The sequence below is a fragment of the Anoplopoma fimbria genome, chromosome 8 (assembly GCF_027596085.1).
Source record: "Anoplopoma fimbria isolate UVic2021 breed Golden Eagle Sablefish chromosome 8, Afim_UVic_2022, whole genome shotgun sequence".
Classification (NCBI taxonomy): domain Eukaryota; kingdom Metazoa; phylum Chordata; class Actinopteri; order Perciformes; family Anoplopomatidae; genus Anoplopoma; species Anoplopoma fimbria.
In genome coordinates, this window is record NC_072456.1 from 15,515,648 (window position 1) to 15,543,293 (window position 27,646).

A 27,646-nucleotide genomic window follows, 5' to 3' on the forward strand; every position below is an offset into this window, starting at 1 on the left:
AATAGGGCCGAGGGAAATGAAGAAGACACACCTGTTGCACACGCACTATCGACATCATAACTTACCAACCTATGAAATTTTTTGATTTAATTTGTAAAGGTTGAGTGACCCAGTTGAGAGAATTTTGTCTGCTATGGTATATATTCACATCTGTGAGATTTTATACAGGTTTTATTCAGGGCCATTGAAAAAAATGTCACTGTCAGATAGCAAACCATGTTAAATTATTGTTAGTGGCTTAGATGAGCATAACATAAGTAAACATATAATGAGCAACTAATTGAAAAAAAATAATGATATCGTACAGTATACAATATACAGTACACTGTGTATAATGATCAGTACAGCCAACTGTAACACTAGAGGGTAAGTGCTACATTGACTATGAAAAACACAAAGGCAACACACTCACACCTTACATAGTCGGTGTCCAAATTGCAGGAACACTGGTCACAAAAACCTAAGACAGGAAGCAGTGTGCAAAACATGATAACACCTGTCAAACACGAATAAAGGGACTACAAAGAACAGCTGCCCAACAGAACTTAATCAACAACACTGAGTCAAACCCAATACTCCACATTGTTAAACTTTTGTTACTGGAGTGCCATCCGTTTAAGTTGCATCAAAGGCCAGTGTACAAAGACAAATAATCTTGTGTGAGAGTGCAAATCCTGAAGTCTCATAGAAGCTTTAAAATCTGACAGTTGCTCTTGATGGTTGCTTGACAGTCTGGGTATATGGGGAATACTTAACAAGATGAATTTCTCCCTATGGCTGAAACACAGTTCCCTCATAATGTTCCCATATTTCAAGATGCTAATTCAAAAACCACACATTAGTAGGGATACAACTGAATGCCTCATTTATTGACAAGATTGCAAAGCCCTCTCTTGCAATCTTTAAGAATTTTTCCAATTTTGATATCACAATGATACTGACATGGACTCTTTTCCATATTTTTCTTCTATTCTATATTTAAAACATGAAACAAAGAGCACAGTATATATGTGCAAGTCCAGGAAAGATAATTAACGTGTTTAAAGCCAATGGGTAGCTCTAATTTTGTTGCTGATTTTGGGATGTTGGTGTATTCCTCGTTGGCCCTGACGAGAATTTTAAAAACTACTGCAGTCCCTAACTCATTACAGCAGACATGAGTTTTTAGTATTTAACTTCATTAGCAATGATGCAACCACTTACAAAAATATTGACATTTTAAGAAAGACTGCCAAAGTATGCTTTTACAGTCAGATTTAAATCTTACTCTGGCTCCGTTTTGGATGGTTGCCCAGATATGAATGCGCATTTACCTATGATAAAGAACCTAAAATCTTAGGATGCATCTATCTCCCTTTCTCTTTGTTGTATTCAATCAATTTGATACATCCCTGCAAAACAGCAAGACATTAATACAACGAGTGACAGTGAAAAGACTATGAAAACAGATGTTGTGTTCAATAGCCAGGTGGAATACAATCCAAACACCTTAAACAGGGCCTGTTTTTTATGTCGAACAAACAATGAAACATGAGGAAACTGAAATGCTGAAACACATGACTGGTGTTGACTACATGGTTCCTGAATTCTTACGCTTACACTACTGCCTGCTACAATCGACCCCCTGGGGGTCACCTTTAACCTCAACCAATCTACCATAAAACAGGGATTGTTTTATTCAGGTAACTATTTTACTTTTAACTTTTGACTTTTATTATGTGTGCTTGAAAAGAAACATGTTATTCCATTAAAAGCTGTAACATATAAACATGATAAATGGTAGAAAACATACATGCAGCGCTGAGAAGAGCCATTGAGTACTCAGCCAAACCCTGTGACAAAAATATCGGAAAATGAGTGTCACATTATGAGCGGACTGTCAAACAGCTTATAAATGCTGTGGATGTACTGTTATTGTCACTGTGTAGTAAGTGATACATGAGATATGACAGAGATGGGGAATGACATGCAACAAAGGTCCAGCTGGACGCAAACCATGGTCTGCAGCTTAACCCCTAGGCCACCAGGAAACAATGCATTTTTTAAAATATATTTATTCATCTTTTTAACATTTAAATAAGATTAAGTATGTGTGATCATTCTTACCCTAATACCCTCAGTGTGTTGAACAAAACATTGTTTTTAGTCAAGGATGGATTTAAACTCATTGACTATGGGCAAATTGTAACCATGGCCAGTCAATTAGAATACAAAGCACGGAACTTGGAGCAAGAACCAGAGATAAGAAACACAGAATACACTTTCACTAAACACAAATGTCTGAATAGTGTCAGAGAGCCATGTATGTATATTGTTAGACAGGTAAGGCAACAGACAGTTTTTAGGGTTTTCTAAGCTTGTGATGCTTTTCACCAGTTTTGTAGACTTAAAAAAAATCTACAAAACAATCTACTATAAAAGGACGACTTTCCTGGGGATTTTCCCTCCAAAAAAACTGCAAAAAGAAAAAAAGAGTTCAAATGTCTTTTCAGTTTAAAAAAAGAAGAAAAACTAATGACTGAACAAATAAAACAAAACAAAGAAATGATGGGTATATCTGTATTTCACTGTGAGAAATTAAGCTGGAATGGAAAGGTTTTCTTAACACTGCTCTGCTCTGTGAAATAAGTGAGGGATGTAAAATGCAATGCTGCCTCTGTGTGGTGTTGAGGGTTAATTACTCAAATGTGCTGTTGAAGTCCCCTGGGAGTCAGTTGAGTGAGATGATATAGGCTACACTGTGTAGTACACACATACATAGTGCTTCAAAGGAAGACTGTGTGATATGATCAAAAGTTTTACAGCTATGGATCTTGTGGTGAGATGTTTTTTCAGCTGCCATGGTCAGGAGTGACTTTCAATATTTACATTGAAGCCGAAATATTCGAGATGAAAAGTCCTTTAAGAGCTCAAATGGAAATTTAAACATTTTCAATTCCATGATAACTTGACAAACTCCATCTGCTGGAGAAGATTGAGGGATACATACAAAAGCGCCACACATGCGACTAAATTGCCTTTATGGGGTTTTGTCAATTAGGTCTACTTCAATGTTTTCCCTTCCTTGGTGGATATTAATTCTTGAATGATATCAGACATAATTGTTGAACTCGGTGGAGAAGGCCAATTCAGAGGTCTGGACCCAACATCCATGCTGTAGCCCACATTTGTGATCTTACTTTCTTTTTAATCATTATTATAATAATAATAATAATAGTTTTGATCTTTTGCTGGATTAACACCAATAAATAACCCTGCATTTGAATTGTACATCTTATTACTACCTAGGCTTTTATGAACAAATGTACTTAAACTATCAAAAGTAGAAGTTCTCCTTACGGACATCATATAGGCTATCTCTATTTCTCATGCATCAATGTAAAGCAGATAACATTGTTGATCCTGGTCGAGCTGAGAATATTGTACTTACTTTATACAGTTAAGTAGTTTAGGCTAACCTTAAACAATGTCATTTTTTATGACGAACAACTGCAATTGCAACTGGCAACTGTAGGGCAAATCATTGAAGTAGAGCAAATAGCTCATCTCCCTTTAAATGGGCTAACTTTACTTGAGAGGAAGCAAGCCTATACAGCATGCTAAAGCATACTACACAGCAGCGCAACATAAAAGTACTAAAGTAAAGTATTAGACTGGAATACCTCAAATTGATAACTTGACCAACTGTATTTAAGTAAATGAGGTAGTATGACTGCTCTATGCAACTGGTGTTCCGCATGGTAGGCTCCATGTGGTTGATCGGTGATGGCAACTGGCCACCACGTGGTTCACATAAACAGCTGCGTGGAATAATAAGATGCTCTGTAGTGTGTGTGGACGACATAGCCCATGCTGGCAATAAAACATATTCACCTGTAGCATATCTGAAAATAGTCGACAATTTTTTTTATTATTTTTTAAGAAACATTTAAAGTTAATATCGAAACACTTTTTGTTTAATTTCCCCGTTACATTTAGTACTGTCTTCCGAAACAAACATGACTTTACATGCTTTATTGGCAACTCATTACCGAGTGGTTGGTTTTCATATATGTACATATATGTAAGTCATAGGTACCGTTAGATATGCTTTACCCCGTTAGATATGCTTTACCTATGTGGGGTAAACGTGGTCACATTCTATGGACAGACTTTTGGAGCGATGCGCGGGCACGATGCAAATGTCCCGCTCGCTGATTGGTGGAAACCGTCATGTGGGCGGCTCGTCGCGAACGCGCAGAGCAGAAGAGTAACGAGCGCGGCTTCGACTTCTCTGTCTTTCCTGCCCAATGTCCCACCGAGTAGGCTGAACCACGTGTACGCGATAGCTATTTTGTTACTTGTTTCTCAAACGTCCAGTTCTTTTGTGTTTCGTTGAAACACACAACAAGCACCATGGTGAAATTAGCGAAGGTAAGACCAAGCGACGTCCATTTGTGTGTTTTTTATTTTTAAATGATAGAAAGCTGTGTTGTGTTACGCGTGAGGCCTTTACGAATAAGTTGCTGCGTTTGTGTGAAAAACGGAAATGGCAGCGGGGGAAATGCCTCGCTGCCATTGTCTTTCTGTCGATTAATTGCACCGTGAATGAAACAGCCCGAGTGGTCGAGCATGTACAGTTCAATTTAAAGCGTTTTTAGCATTTATTCTTATTCGACATCGGCCATGTTTGCACCGTGCTGTTGGGTTTTTTGGCCCTGCTTTGCTAGCTGTAACCGAGCACTCAAAATGGCATTCATGCGCGTTCTCGATTTTTAAGCATGGCTTTTTTTTCTTCTTCTATAAATCCATATAATGCGTATTTAACGTTGTGTTACGCATGCTGGCAAACTTGTATAAGAAAACACTATAAAATGACTGGAAGATGTGAACGTATGTACTGAGCTAGCTAGCGTGTGATATTTGTTAGCGCTAGCATGCTTTAATAATGAAGATGCAGAGCCGTAGCGTGGGATGGTTTCCTCTGAGTTATCCCTAACTTAACGTGTACCTTGCTTTAGTTAACATGAACCCATTGATTTTTACTGTATTGCCCTTCCTCGTGCAGCCGTCTCTTTTCATCGGCTCTACATGCGCTTAAAAGCCTTCAATTAGCAACATTAGCTAACGTGCTAGCAGCCCGACCTCCTGAGCTCCACGTGGGTTGTGCGCCTGCTCGGAGTGACACACGAGGTGGAAAACTCAGACCGAGAATACCAGATAACCGCCAACACATGGGGCCATTACTACGCGGCGCATGTTTGACTCGAGTTAATCATTGGCGCAGTGATTAAATTATAGATTTTTGGCTTTAACTATGTAAAAATTACAATATTTTATTATGCTAACCCTGATGTTGTTTTAGCATGCTGAGACAATATGGTCATTACTCTATCCCTGGATTTTAGTCGGGGGCTAAACATGTGCATTGACTTGTGCAATCAAATCTGTTTAGTTTTTAAAGTTGCACTTTTACCTTCTTGTTTCAGGCAGCCAACAAGCAGGCAACTCAGAAGAAAAAGGCCCCTCCACCCCCCAAAGAAGTGGAGGAGGAATCAAGTGAAGAGGAGAGCAGTGAGGAGGAGGAGGTAAACTACACTTTGAATTTGTAATATTCTTTAAGGTAGTGTATTTGCAGGCATTTAAAGTAATTAAAATATATGAATGTATTTTTCATAAATTTTTTCTTCTTTATTCCAGACTCCGCCCCCTAAAGTGGGGAAGAAAGCCACACCAGCTAAAGCTGCCCCAGTTGTTAAAAATGGTGCTGCTGCCAAAAAAGCAGAAAGTGAGGAGGATGACGACGATTCAGGTAAGCATCAGAATTCAGAGAATACAAATGTATTGGATGTTGGTGGGGGATGCACTTCAAGGTCCATTAAGTGATTTTGATTCTAGCGCAATCTTCCTTAGAAGGATCCTCTGTCATGAATTGGATTGCATTTCTAGCTTGTACACTAAAATAAATAAAGGGTGTTAATCAACATATTTGGGTGACATAATCTATATGGCTGGTCTGTCCAAATGATGGAAAATGGTGATGCACTTATCCTTGATTCGGCATAGTCATTTCTTTGACATAAAGGCAAGTCTCTTACTGTTAAGAATGATTGGTAGTTACAATCTCATAATGCAGTAAACGGTAAATAATACTTGATTAGTTCCAGTGAGCTATGGAGATTCAAGAATAGAGCAATTATTTTATGTCTTTACAAAGTATTGATCAACTCTGAGCTTGATCGTATACGCCAGCTTATTATACATTTGCTACACATCATAATGCTATTGATGTGTATTTCCCATATTCAAGATGAGCAGCTAAAGACCCATATTCAAAGTATGGACTAGAGATGTAGAGGCAGATAGGCTAACACATGTTGACACATCCACACACCAAATGTGGATTTATCATGCTTCATCAAGTTGATTGCACTGTTATGCTTTGTGAATCCACCAACAGAGGAGTCTGAAGAGGAAGCCCCCCCACCAAAAAAGACCCCCGCAAAGGCTAAAACCACACCAGCCAAGGCAGCTCCTGCAAAGGCAGAGGAGTCAGATGATGAGGATGATGATGGTAGGACCTTAAATATGGCATTGTTGGTGTTCTTTGTAAAACTGGGTTATTGAGTTTATTTTTAATGGCTTTCAAGATCTAAAGCTAGCATTTATGCTATCTTAATGCAACAGTTGATCATAGAATTGGGTTTAATAATTCCAATTAGTATACTACTTTTTACAATTGAAGAATTGTCAAAAAACACCCTCCATTTCTTGGCACACATGTGGTTGCTCAGTACTCGTGTGTGAAATGTACGGAGGAAAAATAAATGCAGTGCTATGTCTTCGGTACCGGTGTGTGTTATCGTCTGCCGGTTCTATCCTCAATCGCTGTAACATTCTGGCCTTATGGCTTTTGACAGTTTAAAGAGGTTGTCTCTGTAGATTAAAAAATTCATGACTCTTTTGTGCATTTGTCTAGAAGAGTCTGAAGAAGAGGCCCCACCACCCAAGAAAGCAGCTAAACCTGCTGCCAAGCCCCCAGTGAAGGCCAAACCGGCAAAGGAGTCCTCTGATGAGGAAGAATCAGAAGAAGAGGCTGCACCTCCCAAGAAGGCCGCTCCAGCCAAACCAGCTGCAAAGGCTGCCAAAGAGGAGTCTGATGACGATGATGAGGAAGATGGTTAGATTAACCTTTTAATTACTTTCCTTGTTTTGTGTTTGTCTTAATATTCAAGATAGTTAGTCAATGTGGAGTTCCTGAGTTGTGTGCTTCAGTCATAGGAGAATATATGATGATCAACAAGGGACTTAATACTGATTTTGTATGATGTCACCTTTATTATGAATCTGATGTTGGCGGGTGGTCATTGGTTTAAATTTGTGCACACTGAGTCGATAATAACTCTAAACAATAATGCTTGTGGTTCTCCAGACTCCGAGGAAGAGATGGACACCGCTCCTGCTCCAGCAAAGGCAAAGAAAGCAGGCATGGTCAAGGCCAAGGAAGACTCTGAGGAGGAGGAGGATGATGAAGATGACGATGAGGAGGACGATGATGACGAGGGTGAGTTTGGTGATGCAACAATTTCACTGTGGTTCACTGGCCAAAACTTGGCCTATCAACCTAATCTAAATCTGTTTGAAGGCACATTTAATGTTTTTCATTTTTTAAATAAAGTCAAATGTACCATGAAAACATGCAAGATTGTAACGATGCCATATTGATGGAGGCAAATGGCAACAGACGCTCAAGTGTTATCTTAAATGATTTCAACAGCAATTGAAACATGTTTTGACCTTAGGACAGTTTGTCTGTTCCAGACTTTCTTGCTTTGTCTTGGCTTAATCAATGTCTGAATTTAAAATTTTTGCAACTCCTCTCTACAGATGCCCCAGTTACACCTGCAAAGAGGAAGGCAGAGGGCAAGAAGGACACACCTGCCGCCAAGAAAGCAAAGGCAGAAGGCGAAGGTAGGAACGATGCACTGACTGACCCATCAATCAGATTTTAACATTTTATCATGATGATCAACAAGGGACTTAATACTGATATGTGATGTCACCTTTATTATTCTGAATCTGATTGGCATAAATGTTGCTGTTCAGCACCTAATATGAAACTCAATGGTAATTTTCTTTCTCATTTACCAGGGTTCTGTCTATTTGTTGGAAACTTGAACTCCAACAAAGACTTTGACGAAATCAAAGATTCCCTGAGGAAATTCTTCACCAAAAACAGTCTTGAGGTCGCTGATGTCCGGTTGGGTGGATCCAAGTAAGCAATCAATGAGAAAAGATAATTGGTATTTGTTTGTGATGCATAAAGGTGTGTTTTTGTGGAATAGCTAAACTCAGGGTTTTAACCAATATGAGTATTGTCCGAAGTTTGTTTAGCATCAGTTTTTGCTTTCATAGACTTGGGTTTAATAATTCCAATTAGTATACTACCTTTACAATTAAAGAAAATTGCAAAACACCCTCCATTTCTTGGCACACATGTGGTTGCTCAGTACTCGTGTGTGAAATGTACGGAGGAAGAATAAATGCAGTGCTATGTCTTCGGTACCGGTGTGTGTTATCGTCTGCCGGTTCTATCCTCAATCGCTGTAACATTCTGGCCTTGTGGCTTTTGACAGTTTAAAGAGGTTGTCTCTGTGGATTAAAAAAACTATTTAGAATAATTTAGCCAATATGAGTACCGTCTGATGCCAGGTCATTTTTTTTAAATGACAATGGCTATTTTAGTTCTATTGATTCTGATTGCATGTTTGTTTAGGGTCAGTTTTTGCTGTTGTAACATTCTAATGTTACCCCTGGTTAAAATTATGCTTTGATCTCTTTTCTGTCTTGGCGCAGCAATGTCTAACGGTTCATGACTTGTTTAAACAGGAAATTTGGTTATGTGGAATTTGCATCTGAAGAGGACATTCAGAAGGCACTGGAGCTCAACGGCAAGAAGGTCATGGGTCAGGAGTTGAAGTTGGACCGTGCCCGAAGCAAGGAGACTTCACAGGATGGCAAGAAAGGTAAAAAAAAAAGAGATGTTTCCAGGCAGTTAACTTGTGAAATTCCTACTTTTTACTTTACTAAGTAAATTGTCAAAACACCCTCCATTTCTTGGCACACATGTGGTTGCTCAGTACTCGTGTGTGAAATGTACGGAGGAAGAATAAATGCAATGCTATGTCTTCGGTACCGGTGTGTGTTATCGTCTGCCGGTTCTATCCTCAATCGCTGTAACATTCTGTTGCATTTACCATGAAAGTCCAAATTCATGATTCTTGAATGTGTATTGGTCAAGATGAATCTGAACTTTTCGAGGTTATTATTTATTATTTATTTTTTTAATAAGCTGGTCCCAATACTGACGTTGATATTTGTTCTCACAGAGAGGGATGCACGGACACTGTTTGTGAAAAACCTCCCCTTCTCTGCCACGGCTGACGACTTGAAGGAAGTCTTTGAAGATGCAGTTGATGTCAGGTTACCTCAAGGCCAGAATCCAGGTTCAAATAGGGGGTAAGAACAAGCCAGCAGTTAAAAGTCATTGTTAGCTTATTTTGTTAGTCTGGACACTTTGCTAGGTAAAATATATACAAGGAACACAAAGCTCCATGCGAATCCTACAAACTAAACTTTGATCATCCAAACATTAATCTGTAGTTAAAGGAAATCTATTTTACACAATCTGTTACAAAGCATCACCATTTTGACGTACTCAAACCTGCCATTCATTAACAGCACTCACTATATGTATCCTGACCTCGTTCTAAACAAGTCATTTATTTTCCCTTTCGACAGCATTGCCTACATCGAGTTCAAATCTGAGGCTGAAGCAGAGAAGATGCTGGAGGAGGCTCAGGGAGCTGATGTACAGGGGAGGTCCATCATGGTCGACTATGTTGGAGATAAGAGCCAGAAAGGGGCCATGGCAGCAGGTAAACTCCTTACACATTTTGCTAAGCTATGTAGCTAGCATTGGTATTTGTGCTGTACGATACTTCAGTAACTAAGTGGTTTGAATGCAATAGTAGGGAATAATAAGCAAAGCATAACTCCAATGTGTTTTTTTTGTATTTGTCTCACTGTTCTCCTTCTGTCCCTCTAGGAGGAGCCAGTGCAGCCAGTAAAACACTGGTGGTGAACAATCTCTCCTTCACAGCCACAGAGGAAGCCCTACAAGCCACATTTGAGAAGGCCGTCTCTATTAGGATTCCACAGAGAGATGGCAGACCTAAAGGGTAAGCATCTGTTATGATATTGTGTTCATGGCTCCAAGGAGGATTTTCTATCTATTGACTGTACATTTTTCATCCATATAATTCTTGGCAATGAATCTCAAACTGCTACACCTTCTCATGAGCTCCTCTTAATCCTACCCATGATTTTGTATGGATTCGCACGAGAAGCAGAGTCAATGTACAGTCAGAACCGGCTCATCCTCCTCTGATATGGGTGCTGCCTATGTCTGTTGGGCAACAAGTAGAATTAATAAATAATTTGACAAAATGGTTAAAGGATATTAAACTGCCATTTTGTTTTTGTGGTCATAGTGCAAAAACCTTGTTTGGTGTGTTAACTCTCTCCTAATGACCTGCATCTTCTTTCAGTTTTGCTTTTGTAGAGTTCGAGAGTACAGAGGAGGCCAAGGATGCTCTGGAAAACCTCAACAACACAGATATTGACGGCCGGTCGATCCGACTGGAGTACAGTCAGAACACTGGCAGAGACGGGGGCAGAGGAAACTCGGGTAGGTCTACAAATTTTACCATGTACTTGTGTTTGTCTGGATAGCCAGGTTTGATGAAATGTTGAATTCCTGAAATTCAACTGACAAAGAAAGATAGCCAGGTCCTGATCTGGTCTTTGAATGAAAGCTAAAGCTTGATGAAGGGTTTTGTCATTGTCCAGATTAGGATTGTTGTGTTAGATCAAATCTTAAGGGCCTTGAAAGCCGTAGGTTTAATGATGTCCTCTCTTTGCCACCAGGTCCAACAAAAACCCTCTTCGTCAAGGGACTCTCCGAGGACACAACAGATCAGAGCCTCAAGGATGCGTTTGATGGCGCCGCAGCAGCCAGAATAGTCATGGACAGAGACACAGGGTCATCAAAATGGTGAGTTTGTAGAATTGTAAATATTCCCTCTGGCCAGTCTCAGTTTTGTCCAGCCTTGACAGGTTCGCATGAGAAGTAGAGTGAAATATCAGTTAAACAGGCTGCTTAGTGGGAGTTGCCCATGTCTGATGTGGAACAATCAACGCAATAATGAAAGTGATTGGAACTCATAGTATTGTTAAACACTATCCTAATTAAAGTATTAAATCAGTTTACCAATTTGATGTAGTTATTTAAACCATCACTTTTTATTTAATGTAAACATTTTAGCAATGTTGGTCAGAAATCCCATTATTTTCAAAGAGCTACATATTAACTTTAGTGAAGTATAACTAAGCCCTATCCTTCCTTCTCACGCAGTTTTGGCTTTGTGGACTTTCACAATGAGGACGACTGCAAGGCAGCCAAGGAGGCCATGGATGACGGCGAGATTGATGGCAGCAAGGTCACCCTCGACTACGCCAAGCCCAAGGGTGAAGGCGGTTTCCGCGGAGGTCGCGGCGGTGGTGGATTTGGCGGCGGTCGCGGCGGCAGAGGAGGCCGTGGAGGTTTCGGTGGTGGTTTCGGCGGCGGCTTCGGTGGTGGTCGTGGAGGTGGCGGCAGAGGAAGAGGAGGCCCCCGTGGAGGTGGACGTGGACGTGGTGGCTTTGGAGGTAAATTACATTTGCTGTTTAGAGTAAAACACCAACCGATGTTTGGTCAGTTGCTAACATTTAGTTGTTGAAATGTGGGTAAATATAAATTATAGCAATCTGAGGTTTGATTGTTTTTATAATCAATATCTCCTAGCCAAGGAGACGTCAATCAACTATACTGTTACACTTGACTGTCAATGCTAATACGCATTTTTACTTGGGCTGATCACACTTTCCCTTCAGGGTCAAAGCAAAAATGTTCTGAATATATTGGTTGAAGACGCCAGCCAGTAAACTAAAAATGACTTTTTTTTTTCTCATTTTAGGTGGACGAGGTGGCGGTGGATTTGGAGCCAAACCCCAGGGGAAGAAAATTAAGTTTGATGACTAAATCCTTAGTCTATTTTACTTTTTTGAATGGACTCTGGTTTCATCACTTTTCAGAGCTTTTGGACATTCCAGAAAGCGTCATTGATATATATTTAACTGTTAACGGGCATTTTAGCCCTTTATTTAGACCCCTCAAAACCTTCCCCACCCTTGTGTGCCAGAATGGTACTTTTGACCTTCTCAGCTCAAGAGCTTTGTGTGAGTACTGAATGTCCCGAATGCAAACCTGCACCTCGCGCCCTCATTAGCTTACTTGTTTTTCCGAAGGAGTAAAATGGAACGGGTCTGGCAAACGAGTTTGCTGTGAAAAATACGCTTGTCTTTGTCAGATACATTGTGTAAATTTAAACAGTTTGTATGATTTTCATTTTACCTTTTGTAAAAAAAAGAAGTTTCACTTGTATCCATATGTTTTTGTTTTTATTTTTGTCATTTAGTTTGCTTTATTTGCCAAGTTTTACTGTAATGTGCAAAGCATATTTTGATAGCAGATTTGAGTCGGTGCTCAAGAGTTGGGTGTTAAGAAAATGGCAAAGATGTTCTGTCATGTTTATTTGGTGGGGCCCAGTCAATGTCTGAGTCACGGAGGATGGAAAACCTCTAGTCTATGTAACATAAAATATTTGTAGTGCATTGACTAATTTTTTTCCCCATCTGAGAATCTCCAGATTTTCTCGTGATTAAATAAAACCTTGTAGGTGGTGATTTTTAAATGCCTGTCGTCATTGCACCTTTGTCAATCTGAAGCTTTGCATATCTATCAGCACGGTCTGACCAGCTTGAAATTCTTGTGAATATGGAAGTTGCTACTGCTAAAGCAGCATAACATGATAAGCCTATAAAGTTGACCATTCAACTCCAAATTTTAGACTGATTTATTGTGCTGTTGAATTGTATTGCATTATGTTGAAATAATTATAAATTCTCTACCTAACAGACATAGATGGGAATGGAAATTGTTTATAAAAATGGATAGTATGTGATTTTAATTGTAAGCCTAAGATACTTGAGTGTGGAAGCAACAATGACATCTGAAACTTAACCCCTAGCCTTTGCTGTCACTCAAATGATTACGCATCACATTAAATCAGCTGTAAATGGCTGCGAGGACGATTCCCTTTTTCCCCACATGGTGGCAGTGTCCATTAGGTATCCTTAATTTGTAATGATTACAGACATTCTTTCTTTAGTTATGAAATGGAAAACTATACAGAGTATTTGTATGCAAGTGATGCCAAATTGGGATTGATGCACATTTGTGAATGGATCTTTGCCAATTTAGTTCCTACGACTATCAGGAAAACTGAAAGCAATTGTCCAAACTGCCCTTAAAGTTGTTGCACTCTGAAATGATCTCGCATACAAGCAGCAGTTTGAGCACTTCAATTACTCATTCTGGTGGTGAGTAACTCAAAGCTGAAAATTGCAAGTCAAAAGAATGAGCTTGACCTCTACTGAATGGGAATAGAGGAGCTTTAGAAACTAGACTATTATTTGTATGCCATTTTGTTTCATACATCCAGGGCTTCTGTGATGCCTTTGAGGGTGAAATAAAACTTTATAATTTAAGATTTAGGTAATCCAGGAGTCAATTTCCAAAGCTGATCAGAATCCACTTTATTGGTCAAGTATGCTAAGGAATACAAGAAATGCAACTGCACTTTCTATAGCTGCCAGTATGCTTGCACAGAGCTGGTCCCAACACTGCCATTGCTATTTGTTCTCACAGACAGGGATGCACATTCATGTTATTTTGAAAATGTCGCCACCAGTGCAGTATCTTAGTTTTGCTCAATTGCCGACAAGATGTGTCACTTTAATGTGCTGACTGAATAGTTCAGTTTGAGGAAGTCACATGTAAGCATAGCCTTCATTTACATGTCTCTCACTGATACGAGCTATGGACCAACAGCGGAAAAACAAGGTCTGCAGTGTCACGCTGTTGCTGTAAAATCGTGCTCCTAATCTTATGTTTGTGATCACTCAAAAACCACCACAGGGCTTGGTGTGACTTTAACGGTGACCATGAGCTGGAGGGCCCGGTCTCTCTCGTCAGTGACACCACCAGACAGGAGACAGCAGTAAGCTGTCATCCCCCGGTCCTGGTAGCTGAACAGGGATCTTTGTTCGTGAAGGTGCCTGGGCAGGAGGCACTGATGATGGCACCACTGAATACCTCCATTTAGAGATTTGTTGCCCCCCGCCTTGAACAGTGACAGAGGTCATGCTAGCCTTTCTCTGTGGCGTTATGTCAGCTGTCTCGTACGACCTGTGGGCTTTCTTTTCTATTAGTCCACCTTTTGAGTGCTGGTTTTCCGTTCAGCTTCATTTCATAATGCTGTATAGTTTGTCCTGTGCTGTTTCTGTGTTTTTCCTATTTTACATTGACTGCATGCCAGCCACTTTGCATGTTCTAATCTTAATTCATAGTGATCATATAAGGGAGAAACTCTATAAAAAAATAACCTTTTGACAGCATAATAAAGGAAGCTGTGGGAGATAATATTATTGAGGTAAGGATACAGCAAATTTACCATCTTTTGGCTAATAAATGTCAAACCATATGCATAAAATGTGTTTAAAAAGGTCCCATAGGGCACTGTGAGGAGGAACGGGGGACACAGACTGATGCTTTATCTCATTTGTTTAGTAGCTGACCTAAACAGGACCCTCTTTAAACAGGACCATACAGCTCAGAGTCCTCCTCACAATGGATCTTTGTCAAGTACATGGTGTCCTATAGCACAGATGTACAATGAAGTCGCCTTGGCCCCTTTTCCTGGGGAGTCAGGGACTGCACTGTCCTTATCAGCTGAGTGAAAATACAAACAATTTATCTACTTCACTGTTACCAAATATATGTAATAGAGGAGAATCTACTGGGAGCTATGACTGTGAGCTTAGTTTATTCATCATTATTACTGTTGATACACCCTTACAAACACTTGGATTGTTTCCAGCATCCCCATTCTTGCAGATGGGGACAAAATGCTTATGTTAGAATTGAAATCAAAGAGACCTTTAGATAGCCTTATTTTATGCCATTATTTTAATCTTAAACAAGCCTTACAATTCTGGAAGTTGTTATGGTGGAATAACACGGAATCTGATGTTTACATACATTGATATTATTTTATTTTAGTTTTGATCAATGGCCGATAAGATGTGTGACTTTAATGTGCTGGCTGAATAGTTCAGTTTCAGGAAGTCACGTGTAAACATAGCCTTCATTTACATGTCTCTCACTGGTAGATGTTGACTTTGAACCACTTTGTGTACATATACACTGTACTTGCATGCTTGGATGCTTTTTAAAGAAAATGTTGTACTTTTCTCCAGACAGCCATTGGGTTGTCCTTTGTTTGATCATTTGCATAATCCATCCACTTAATTTTACTATACAATTGGATGTAAAATCACATTTGGTGATCTGGAACACTGTTCTGTTAAATAATCAGCAGTAATGTAATTTGCAGTTCACATGATTTCTAATAGCTGACACAACACGCTAGGCCTAAATGAGATGTTCTGTGATGCCTGAGCTGTCAGTAGCCTGTGAGCTGAGGAATGTTCTTTTTTTATTTTTAGCCCAAGCAACTACAATGATGGTGCCCCGGAGGCCTTTGAAGAAAATAGCGGGCTAGTGTGAAAGCCCGCAGCTCCTTCCAGCCAACCCCATTGACCATGCTGACATCAAAAGCTTCCTCCAATTAGTGGCAGCAAATAATCAGCTCCTGGTCTGCAGGCGGGTTGAGAAGCTGGGTGTGGGCTCACATTCAGCCAAATAGCATCACAAGAGTGGGAAATCTACACTAGATGATAGTCAGTTTTGGCTGGTGGTTGACAAGTCAATTCCTTCTGCCACATAGTCTGTGTTTTTTAGGCTGGGGGAAAAAAAGTCAGAATTCACCTGTTACTTGACAGTAAAGCAACAATCGTGTGTCCTTTAATGCAACGCTCTGTTACCGCCACATCATTTGGCTGTGGGTTTTACATTCTTCTAAACGCTTGATCACTGACTATTAAGAGTCAGTGCATCATGATGTGCTCACTTAAGATCTGCTTAAAGTACCGGAAATTCAAAATACATTTGGAATATTGAAATTGCAATTGAACCACGAATAAGACGACTGCTTCTTGTCCTATCCTGTCAAGTCCTATCAGTCTTAATGGAGTTCACGTAAAGGGCATGAACATTTGTTGGGAAGAGTTTAAACTTAAAAGTTCAAATCATGTCTTTTTTTTTTAAAGTTTAACTTCAGTGGCACTACACTAACTGTTAAATGACATTCTTAAACATAATATCTAGGAAGGATGTCTTTTATATAAAAATAAATAAAATTAAATAAAAAAAACATCTCAAGCTGCCATGAGTTGCAATTCAGAGATGAAAGTACAATTTGGTTCCTTCTCACAAAGGGAACACCGCGTTTCTTTGAAGAATTCACTTCCACCAATAAATTACTTGTCACCCAGAATTTCCCACCCTTATGTCGGCAGTATCTTTAACACCAGGACCACAAAAAACAGAGTAAATTTGACTGATGGGCTTACAGCTGCTAATAAAACAAGCACCCCATTGCCTAATATTGCCTCTTCCCCTTGTTCTAATTAATTAAACTGTCTGCAATGCTAGACCTCAATAGAAAATACATCTTTGACAGTGAACTATGAAGCGGACCACACTGGTGAATGGAGACTGCAATAATAGAGATGATTAAGCACATTTTTCTTCGATAGGTTTACTCCAGATCACTTGTTCATTGTGTTTAACACAGGACAGATTAACGAGATACATTTCCTTTAGCTACACTTCTATGTTGGCAATTTCACCCCTCATGAAACACAATATATAGAGAATATCCAGTTTCTTTATGCTTTTCTTGTTTTTGTCCTGGAAAACAGTGTGAAGAACAGGAAGGTATTTGTTTTGTTTTGCCCCTCATTGTCTTTTAGGGCCAACTTAAAACCCTAAACAATATCTACGCTGTTCCCCGGTAGTATCAGTCTCAGCGGTTCTGGTTGGTGAAAAGACACACAATATTTGACGGGGACACTTAACATAAACAGTGTGAAATGTCACACGGGGCATGCACAGTTGCTTTCTGAAATTTGGGTACGAAATAGACTATGGGTTTAATTATTTTTTTTCCCCATATCAAATAAAAGATGATTGAAACAAGTTGTGTCATATTTCTGTTGAGTTTGCGCAACAATTACGTTCTGCATACATTCTAAAGCAGCAGCCTTTTATATTTAAACATTGTAGGAATTAGGGAAGTGACAGATGTTTTACTTCTTTTCGCAGGCAGACAGAGAAAAACGAACATACTTGTGGGTTTAGTTGCTGAACATTGATTACACATACACTTTGTGTGTTGTTTGTGTCTTTGTTTGAGTATAACTTGTTTTTCTTGACTGTTTAGTTGCGTCACTGATACACACATGTCAACACTGGACACTATTGTTGGAACACCTGATGTGGATTTTGATAACGCCAAACACAAAAGTAACCAATCTAGGACAGATTCTCAAAGACAAGTGTACTGTCAAGATGTTTATTTACAAATGACATTTGATGTACATTTTGATTTTCATATATTTACATTACCTATACATAATCATCACCCGCTACACCCACAACATTCAGCTATATAATCATCGAACATCCCATTAACATGCTCATCTGACGCTTTAAATTAAATACCCCCATCCCACATTTGCCCCCTTTTATTGGGGATTAAATTAACATGTCATATACTCGTACCAGCAATAGTTTTAGTTCACAGTGTCATAAACCCTCTACCGAATCCCTGTCCAGTTTGTCAGCACATTCAAATCCAGGGACAGCAAATACGTAAAAAGTTATTTTTCCAGTAGAGTATGAGTGGTAGACGTCAGTCACATTCCCCCCAAAATAATAATAAAGTGCAAAGACCTCTACGATACAAAAGTGATTCAAATCTTACTTCCATGTACTGCATATGTAGACAATGGTATCCTGGGTACACTTAGAGTAGAATAGGTGACCAGTGATGAAATCAAAATAATTTTTTGGGCCTGTATTACTGAGGTATAGAGAGCTTTTTCATTCTCTTGCTCGATTTATGGCTGCTGCATAATGCAATACTACTCCAGGTGAAGACCATGTGTCTTGTGTAAATCTATATAACTCATAGTACAAACTCAAAATGCAAGCATGACTGGAGGCTGCGTAGCATGTGCAGTGGCTTTTGAACCCTAAGCCTTCAGGTTAGTAATTAATAACTGCCCTTTTATTTCCAAGATTAGACTTAATCGAACATTATTTCCCTCCTATCTAAAGGAACACTATGCTACAAATACATATTGATGGTAATGTTTACCACTGGTCCTCATAATCATTGGTTCGCTATCATTGGTGATTTGATGACAGCTCACTGCCACGGGTTTCCGGGCCTAAGAAATTCTTCTACCATATCCAACCAGAAGGAAGGAGAATGATAGGTGTCGATGTGTGTCTGGCTGTGATAAGGTTGAGACCCATTACCAATATTATGCCAAAGAATAAAAGGCCTGTCATTTTGGAGAAAGTAACTGTCCTCATTATCGACAAGGAGGACAGTTACTTTCTGTAGGACAGAGATAAGTCTCTGAATCTGGGTGCTGACAGTGTAAGTCCTTCAAAATGCCAATATAAATACACAATTCTACAGCCTTTAAAAGCTCTGCATAATTTACTTGAGGAAACTCTTCCAAAAATTCCATAACTGCACAGAAACTTTACATATTGTCCGTGGTCCCTCTCCACATAAAGGACGTTTTTTTCTGGCACTTTCATGCATCATTTTAGTATCCACCGAGGTACAGCTCAGCTTGTTGCTGCTGTCCTTACCCGGTGCTCCCGTCGAGCTATAGGATCTCCACTTTCTGCGAGCACACAAGGTCACTGTTGACCAGATTCCACATGTGCATGAGGTCCGACGGGAGCAGCTTGTGCACCACAATCATGCTCTTAAAGAAACAAGGTTCTTTGTTCATCTTACTGTTCTTATTTCTCACCAAGCCAAACGTCTTAAAGGCGTTGTGTTTTATAGGAGTGACCTGAAGCACCTCCAGACACATGCCCAAGAAGACGTCATCGATGGGGTAGAGCTCCAGGGTGTCGGCCACCGTGTGAAGCTTCCTTGCCAGGTTCCCGTCCATCAGAAAACCCCCTCCACCTGCGTATGGAGGGTACTGTGTCTTATTATATAGAGCCTGGGGGATGTAGTATTTGTTTTCCTTTTTACGAATGGGCCTAGCCTTGAAAATCACATCTCCCACAAACAAGTTCTTTGCATTGTTGTTGCCTTCCAGAAACTCAAAGATGTTCTCCACGCTGACAAATACGTCGTCGTCCCCCTTGAAGACAAAGCGTACACTTGGGCAGTACGTGTGGAACCACTTGAGAAAGTGAGTCTCCTTAAGTGTGAGGTTGAAAAAGCTATCCATGAAGTCCCACTGGAGGATATCCCTGTAGATGTAGTCCTCATACTCCACTAGCTTCTGATGGTGCACTCCCTCTTCCCTACTGGAGGGTTTACCGAGAAGGAAGAGAGTCTTTATTTTTTTGCCGTCAACGACCTGCTCTTTGCCCCAGGTTTTTCGGATGACCTCCCTACGGTCATGCTGGGTGGCCACAGATTTTATTACCATGAGCAAATATACATCCCCTGTGCACTTCTCTGGGTGGTTGATGAGCATGGGAAAGTAGCGGCAGTGTCGATAAAGCATGAACTGCTTGAAATTGTCCTCCAGGCCTGTGAACCATTCCTGACTTGAGAGGTTGAGGTTGGAGCTACAGTTGGAGCTGGTTACATCCCAGGTTCTGGGTCTGCTGTCCTCAGTGGTCCTGGGCCCCTGCGTGTTGGCCCGAGCTTTAGGCATCGTCTGGCGTTTGCTCGACTTCCAGAAGCTTTTTATCCCCAGGTACGAGTGAGTTTCATCTCCCGGAGCAGTTCCAGGCTCCACTCCCTCAGAGGCTTCCATGCGAGCCTGCCTCTCAAGTTCGAAGGGGGCCCCAATATTGATGCTTCCTCTCTGGATAACAGTCAGCGCCACCACAGCCAGAAAGAACATGACACCCCCCCTCTTGTACACCCTCCAGCGATCTCTAGTGTTTAGCCTGGGGGAAGACATATATCACAGATGCCAGTCAGAGTTAGCGAATTCAAATATCAAACTCAAATTCTTATCGATAGTCGGAAAGCTAAATATGAACATTTATTATTATAATGTTGGACCATTTTGATTGAGTTTGCATACATTTATGTGTATTAAGACGTCACTAAGCGTGTCAAACAATGAACTCTGCCAGACATTGAAACATGGGATCAAACATTAGTGAACAAAGTGGTTTTGTTGTTCGTTAAAGCTTTTTTTTTAACTTTTTTTTTTATCACAAAACAAATTTAACTGATAGGTTAAGGAGTAAGAATAACACACCAGATAAAACACCACATTTTTTCCAGTGCACATGCATCTGTCTCAAAGATTTTGATTAATAAAGTCAATAAAAAGCTATTAGAATAAACAAAAAGGTCGGAACAAAAATACACATTTGCTGTTCTTTTTTATAGCCATCAAAGCAAAGAATAGGGAAGGTTGACATAGAGTTCTGATTACTGTGTGCTTTTCCTGTAACTAGTTTTTGAATACACACCATGCACTGTGCCAGATTAATAGACAGTAAGGTGTGAATGTTTCCTCCTAATATGTTGTAAGTAGGTTTGCTCTAAAACAAATAACATGCAGTAGATGTATGTTGTCCCCTTAGTTTTTAACGTAAAGTATCACTTGTCCCTTTTTATTTAACCAGTGCCACTTCTAGAAGAATATTTGGAAGTTACTTATAAAGTGTAGTGACCCCTGGAACTTCTCACATTTCTAACGTGTCATGTCAGGACCCCAGAGACACTCCCAAGGGGCCGAGGACGACAGCCGACCGTAAATAACCACTCAACATCTCATTATTCTGTTCTTTACTCCTTTTATTTATTTATTTTGTTCTAAAAAAACAAGCTCTTTAGTTAGTTTAGATAGCGCTCACTTAATCTGAAGAAGCACTTTCTTAAGTTATAATCTTCATGAGTGACTTCAGGAGTTTTAAGATTTGTAGTTGATGCCTTAATGAGTAGAGATCCAAGAAGAAAGAGAGAAGAGGAAGGACTCTGAAAATAAGCATGCTGTGAAATTGTTAATCTTTCCTACAATGATGAAGATGCCACTTACATTTTCTCTTATGATTTCGATGATCTGAGACTGTTGCTTTAGGACAATTAAAAAAAGAAAAAAAAAACCCCAAAAAAACAACCCGAGAACGTGGAATGGCTTAAGTTTATGTCGCTTTGGCTGTTGGACAAATTGATGAAATAATCCTTCCCATCGAATGAGTCTTGTTGAGATCTCGATAGATGTGTCTGGTGATGCAGATGTGCGTCGTGCGCGCTGTGCTGCGGAGGACTGCCCGCACTCCTACTGCGGTCCGGCTTTAAAGGCGAGTCCGCAGTCACGTAGAGATCACGTACACGTACAGGATGCGGTGATGTGTGAAGACGGAGGGAATGGTCCGAACCCGGAGAGTACACAAAGGATCTACTCTACATGCATCATTGCATAACCCCCCACGGCAAAGTTAACATCGCATTTCTTTTGCTTCTCCTAATTCATTAGAAGTCTGATTATTTTTTTATTTTATTTTTTATTTTTTTTCCCCGTCTCAGCTGGATTATCATGCATCCTGTATCCAGGGGCGCCGAAAAGGGGGGGTAAAGGAGACGGATTCTAGGGGCCCATGATGGAGGGGGCCCAGAGAGGCCCCTAATGATGATGAAATTATAATACAGAAAAAATAATGACACTAAGTTATTAACTAACATATAATCACACATGTTTTATTTTCCATGTCCTGGTAACAATTCCTTTATTTGTTTTGGAAGCATCAACCCCTGCAGGCCCCCCCTAACCCCCAAAATGAATTCCATTGTATTCAGAGTGCTCAGTTCTTCCCCTACTGTACATGTCAACTGTCATGCTGTTCTTCTTTCACAAATATGGTAATGATAGTCAAAAATACCATTAAAATGCATAATTGTATATAAAATAGCATCAAAAATTTTTGCCGCTGTGTTGGGGGCCCTGTAAAGATTCTTTTCATGGGGCCCAAAATCCCTAGCGGCGCCCCTGCCTGTATCGTTGGCTTGGTGGCTTTAATGTGTAAACGCAGCATATTGAGGTGGCTCCATGTGAACAACTATATACAGAGCTGATACTTTATTCTATAACAATGTACCATAATGTAGAATCTTCTCTAACTACAGCTGCAGGAAAACTGCAGTGGAGTAAAACGTACATTATTTCCCCATGAAACATGGTTGAGTTCATGTATTAAGTAGCAGAAAATGTAAATATTTAAGTAAAGTGCCAACGCATTTGTGCTTAAGTACAGTACCTGAGTAAATGCACTCAGATACTTGCATCGCTGTTAAAATCTCACCCAAGTTCTCCAGAGATGTTCAGATGACAATCAATCACAACTTTACTTAAAGCTGATTACATAAGAGAAAACGTTGTTATTTTCATACAATGTGCCAGAGGTGAATAAAGAACTTTTGAAGAACCAGCATTTTTGAACATTGATCGGGTTTAGTAAATGTCGCTTTGGCTGTTGGACAACTTGATAAAATAATCCTTTCCATCCAATTAGTCTTGTTGAAATCCTGATAGATACGAGAAGAACGTGTCTGTGTGGTGATGTACATGTTCGCTGTGTGGTCAGAGATGTCGAGGACTGCCCTCGCTCCTATTGAGATCCAGCTTGCTAAAGGTAAGGCTGCAGTTAAGTAGAGTTGACATACAGTGGGTACGGAAAGTATTCAGACCCCTTTAAATTTTTCACCCTCTGTTTCATTGCAGCCATTTGCTAAAATCGAAAAAGTTCATTTTTTTTCGCATCAATGTACACTCAGCAACCCATCTTGACAGAAAAAAACAGAAATGTAGAAATTTTTGCAAATTTATTAAAAAAGAAAAACTGAAATATCACATGGTCATAAGTATTCAGACCCTTTGCTCAGTATTGAGTAGAAGCACCCTTTTGAGCTAGTACAGCCATGAGTCTTCTTGGGAATGATGCAACAAGTTTCTCACACCTGGATTTGGGGATCCTCTGCCATTCTTCCTTGCAGATCCTCTCCAGTTCTGTCAGGTTGGATGGTGAACGTTGGTGGACAGCCATTTTCAGGTCTCTCCAGAGATGCTCAATTGGGTTTAGGTCAGGGCTCTGGCTGGGCCAGTCAAGAATGGTCACAGACTTGTTCCGAAGCCACTCCTTTGTTATTTTAGCTGTGTGCTTCGGGTCATTGTCTTGTTGGAAGGTGAACCTTCGGCCCAGTCTGAGGTCCTGAGCACTCTGGAGGAGGTTTTCTTCCAGGATATCTCTGTACTTGGCCGCATTCATCTTTTCTTCAATTGCAACCAGTCGTCCTGTCCCTGCAGCTGAAAAACCCCCCCATAGCATGATGCTGCCACCACCATGTTTCACTGTTGGGATTGTATTGGGCAGGTGATGAGCAGTGCCTGGTTTTCTCCACACATACCGCTTAGAATTAACGCCAAAAAGTTCAATCTTGGTCTCATCAGACCAGAGAATCTTATTTCTCATAGTTTGGGAGTCCTCCATGTGTTTTTTGGCAAACTCTATGCGGGCTTTCATATGTCTTGCACTGAGGAGGGCCACTCTGCCATAAAGCCCCGACTGGTGGAGGGCTGCAGTGATAGTTGACTTTGTGGAACTTTCTCCCATCTCCCTACTGCATCTCTGGAGCCCAGCCACAGTGATCTTTGGGTTCTTCTTTACCTCTCTCACCAAGGCTCTTCTCCCACGATTGCTCAGTTTGGCTGGACGGCCAGGTCTAGGAAGAGTTCTGGTCATCCCATACTTCTTCCATTTAAGGATTATGGAGGCCACTGTGCTCTTAGGAACCTTGAGTGCTGCAGAAATTCTTTTGTAACCTTGGCCAGATCTGTGCCTTGCCACAATTCTGTCTCTGAGCTCCTTGGGCAGTTCCTTCGACCTCATGATTCTCATTTGTTCTGACATGCACTGTGAGCTGTAAGGTCTTATATAGACAGGTGTGTGCCTTTCCTAATCAAGTCCAATCAGTTTAATTAAACACAGCTGGACTCCAATGAAGGAGTAGAACCATCTCAAGGAGGATCAGAAGAAATGGACAGCATGTGAGTTAAATATGAGTGTCACAGCAAAGGGTCTGAATACTTATGACCATGTGATATTTCAGTTTTTCATTTTTAATAAATTTGCAAAAATTTCCACATTTCTGTTTTTTTCTGTCAAGATGGGTTGCTGAGTGTACATTAATGCGAAAAAAAATGAACTTTTTCGATTTTAGCAAATGGCTGCAATGAAACAAAGAGTGAAAAATTTAAAGGGGTCTGAATACTTTCCGTACCCACTGTATACTTACAGGATGCGGTGATGAGTAAATAGGGAGTAAATGCCAGTTTTGTAGACAAAGGAGTTATTTAACATGCATGGTACGTATTTCTTTTGTTTCTCCTACATCTTTGGAAGTCAAATTTTTCTATCTCAATTGTATTATCAAGCACAACAAACAGGTAAATGAGACTCTGTTTGCTAAACGCAGGACTTTCACCTAGGAAACCACTGTTTGTTCCCTGTGTGAAACAGAGTCAACATTGCTGATTCTTTTACTTTACTTTTGCCACTTAAAGCCAAGTACTTTTGTTGCATAAACCTAACCAAGAGACTGTATCCATGTAACAAGCAGAAACTGTAAGTTTCCTGTGAACATGGAAGTTCAAAAAGTAAACTGACATGCCATCCCTGAATCCAAAACTGACACTAGAGGGGTACCTAAAGGCTCATAGTTTGAACTTAGGGCCATTGAACAATCGGCAGTATTTGACGATTTGGGAATGAGAATGTGTCACAGCAGACATACAGTGGGGACCAAAACAGAGCAAAAAAAAAAGAGAGGTAGTCAGGTAATGTTGCTTTGTGTGATTTGGATGTGTGAGTAGACAAAAGTCTTAATTCAATGTGTTTTAAAAATCAAATGGATACAATAGGAACACAGTTTTAAAAGTAATAAAGAAAAGAGGAATCATAAAAAGGAAGGAATGGTTTCAAAGTGTTTAATGGCAAAATGGAAACTTAAGGAAGTGGAATTGTGAATTGAATAGGTTGATACCAACCTTTGGCCTCCAGTAACTGCCTGAATAGCTAACAGACCCACGATGATTAACTTAACTATTAATAATGACATTATTCTTTGGGTTTTCCGGTATGCTACTGACGTCAGCAAGAGGTCCTGGTGTTAAGGAGCAAACTCCATGGGTTTTTATCAGCTCTGCGGCCTTTCGAAGACATGTTTAACTAAGGATTTGAAATACTTGACTGTTGGAAAAAGCTGTCAAGATAAGGTTAGACTTTTGATGAATTTATTCCTGCAACATGACTCACAAATCTTGTCTACATCTACTGGAAAACAAAAGCAAGACAAAGTTTGGCTTTCTCTTAAATGATGCAAATTGAGAAATCGCAAAAGATACTTTAGCACCAAAATATGAGTAATAGACTGTAAACAAATGTTGCTGAAGTTTGATTTTCACTCTTATGGTCTCCCAGACATGAAAACAAATGAGGAATGGTGATGGGTGGATTGCGGATTACACAACCCTCAACACCACAACCATACTTAACCCTTGTTGTGGCAAACTGTGCTTTTCCACATATTTATGGTCTGGGGAAAGAACAACAAAATGTCTCTCTGTGGTTCAAAACAGGATTTTTTCAATCCTGACACAGCTGCGATTCAAATTCTCTCCTTCCTCTCCTTCTCTCTCCATTTCCTGGATCAAACCAGCCATCCTTCTCAGGACCATGTGCATCCTGTTGCCTGCCGGCGGTGTTTTTTCCCGTTTTGGTTTTTTCTTTTCCCGTTTTGGTTTTTTTCTTTTCTCTCTGTGGATTCAGGCACTGCAAGTGCTGTAGAGGAGTGAGGTGGTGATGGATACCACAGTCCCTCATCTTCCCCTTGGCTGGAAAGGCAGCGTTTGTCACTGGTGTCTAACAGAGGCATCAGCCAAGGAAAACTAAGACCTAAGAGCACAGTGAGTCATTGTCACATGTGGCTGGTGTCAGGATATGACCAAGTAACTGCAATCTTGTCAATTTTCATGTTTAAGTCCAAATAAATCTTCTATAAGTTGAGCTTCCTGGACAAATGTTAAAACTCTACGACATTAAAGATGTCAACTGCAACACTTAAGCTGCACATATTGAAATGTCTATATTAATTACTGTATCACATGACTATTTGTATGGGAAAGGAGTCACTTGTAGTAATGCACCCAGATAACTTATTATCACCAGACTCTCTTGTGTGATAGCACCTCTCATCTCATTGTTTTGGGTAATTCTTGCACCTCTCTCATATATCGATCAATGCAGGCAGCTGTTTTCAGGAAAAAAAGATATAAAAGTAATAATAATACAGTAAGTAATATATAAGTAATGTTGAGTAATAATAATAATAATAATAATAATAATAATAATAATAACTTTATTTATATAGCACCTTTTAAAAACAAGGTTTACAAAGTGCTTTGACAGACCAGCCAGCAAGACAGTGCATAAGAAACAAAATGAAATAACAAGTGACAATCAAATTAAACAAATAAAATAAATAAAATAATAAAATAAAAATAAATAAAATAAATAAAATAAATAAAATAAATAAAATAAATAAAATAAATAAAATAAATAAAATAATGAAATAAATAAAATCAAGTGATAATGGTAAAATATAGTAAACAAATATAAGATAAAATACCAAGACCAAATGAAAATGAACCAAATAAAACGACGACATCACATAAAAGCCAATCTATAAAAATGTGTTTTAAGAAGTGATTTAAAAGAGATTACTGATTCTGCAAGCCTTAACTCCTCCGGTAGGTCATTCCAAAGCCGAGGGGCCCTTATGGCAAAAGCACGGTCGCCTTTGGTTTTCAGTTTCGACTTTGGAACAACCAGAAGGGCCCCACCTGAGGATCTAAGGCTGCGAGCTGGCTCATACGGGGTCAACATTTCTCCTATGTATGTGAAGAGAAGCCAGGATTGGGGTGATGTGATGTCGTCTGTTACAACCAGTAAGAAGCCTAGCTGCGGAGTTCTGAACCAGTTGGAGGCGAGAGAGTAACTTGTGGTTAATGCCAGAGAGGAGGGAGTTACAGTAGTCCAGTCTTGAAAACACAAATGCATGTATGATTTTTTCCAGGTCTGGGGGAGTGAGGATAGGTTTTATTTTGGAAATGGTTCTGATTTGGAGGAAACAGGACTGGACTACTTTTGTGATGTGGGGTCTGAAAGTGAAGTCGGAATCAAATAGAACTCCTAAGTTCCTTGCCGTGGATTTTATATTTAAAGACAGAGGACCAAGTGCATTTACAATAGGAGTGA

The 27,646-nt window shown here is 39.9% G+C and overlaps 2 protein-coding genes and 4 non-coding genes across 7 annotated transcripts; 5 read left to right on the top strand and 1 right to left on the bottom strand.

Annotated features, from left to right (window-relative positions):
* The first annotated feature begins 4,264 nt into the window (after positions 1-4,264).
* ncl (nucleolin) lies at positions 4,265-12,833 on the top strand. 2 transcript variants are annotated; one of them, XM_054602413.1, is made up of 16 exons: positions 4,265-4,413; positions 5,469-5,567; positions 5,680-5,791; positions 6,440-6,553; positions 6,959-7,159; positions 7,412-7,543; positions 7,867-7,950; positions 8,131-8,254; positions 8,869-9,005; positions 9,369-9,498; positions 9,781-9,917; positions 10,088-10,220; positions 10,590-10,729; positions 10,969-11,095; positions 11,456-11,748; positions 12,057-12,833. In XM_054602413.1, exons 1-16 carry the CDS (start codon positions 4,396-4,398, stop codon positions 12,119-12,121), a joined length of 2,046 nt encoding a protein of 681 aa, XP_054458388.1. In that variant the 5' UTR covers positions 4,265-4,395; the 3' UTR covers positions 12,122-12,833. The 2 variants fall into 2 exon arrangements, with proteins under 2 accessions (XP_054458388.1, XP_054458389.1); XM_054602414.1 differs by having other exon boundaries at positions 6,962-7,159.
* On the top strand, positions 6,741-6,878 carry LOC129095174 (small nucleolar RNA SNORA57). The gene has a single exon (XR_008531382.1). It is a non-coding gene; the product is annotated as a small nucleolar RNA SNORA57 (small nucleolar RNA).
* On the top strand, positions 7,998-8,062 carry LOC129095171 (small nucleolar RNA SNORD82). The gene has a single exon (XR_008531380.1). It is a non-coding gene; the product is annotated as a small nucleolar RNA SNORD82 (small nucleolar RNA).
* LOC129095173 (small nucleolar RNA SNORA57) lies at positions 8,457-8,594 on the top strand. Its single transcript, XR_008531381.1, has one exon. It is a non-coding gene; the product is annotated as a small nucleolar RNA SNORA57 (small nucleolar RNA).
* LOC129095175 (small nucleolar RNA SNORA57) lies at positions 9,087-9,224 on the top strand. The gene has a single exon (XR_008531383.1). It is a non-coding gene; the product is annotated as a small nucleolar RNA SNORA57 (small nucleolar RNA).
* A 4,918-nt stretch (positions 12,834-17,751) lies between the features above and the next one.
* On the bottom strand, positions 17,752-21,583 carry b3gnt7 (UDP-GlcNAc:betaGal beta-1,3-N-acetylglucosaminyltransferase 7). Its single transcript, XM_054603146.1, has 2 exons — positions 21,373-21,583; positions 17,752-20,266 (listed from the first exon to the last, which is right to left on the bottom strand). Coding segments are annotated over exons 1-2 (1,257 nt in total). The 5' UTR covers positions 21,375-21,583; the 3' UTR covers positions 17,752-19,011.
* Positions 21,584-27,646: the final 6,063 nt, after the last annotated feature.

Excerpts from the sequence above, each read along its gene's own strand:
- ncl (XM_054602413.1), top strand. Across the intron at positions 5,792-6,439 it reads GGAGGATGACGACGATTCAG|AGGAGTCTGAAGAGGAAGCC; the intron begins GTAAGCATCAGA and ends ATCCACCAACAG. Across the intron at positions 8,255-8,868 it reads GTCCGGTTGGGTGGATCCAA|GAAATTTGGTTATGTGGAAT; the intron begins GTAAGCAATCAA and ends TTGTTTAAACAG.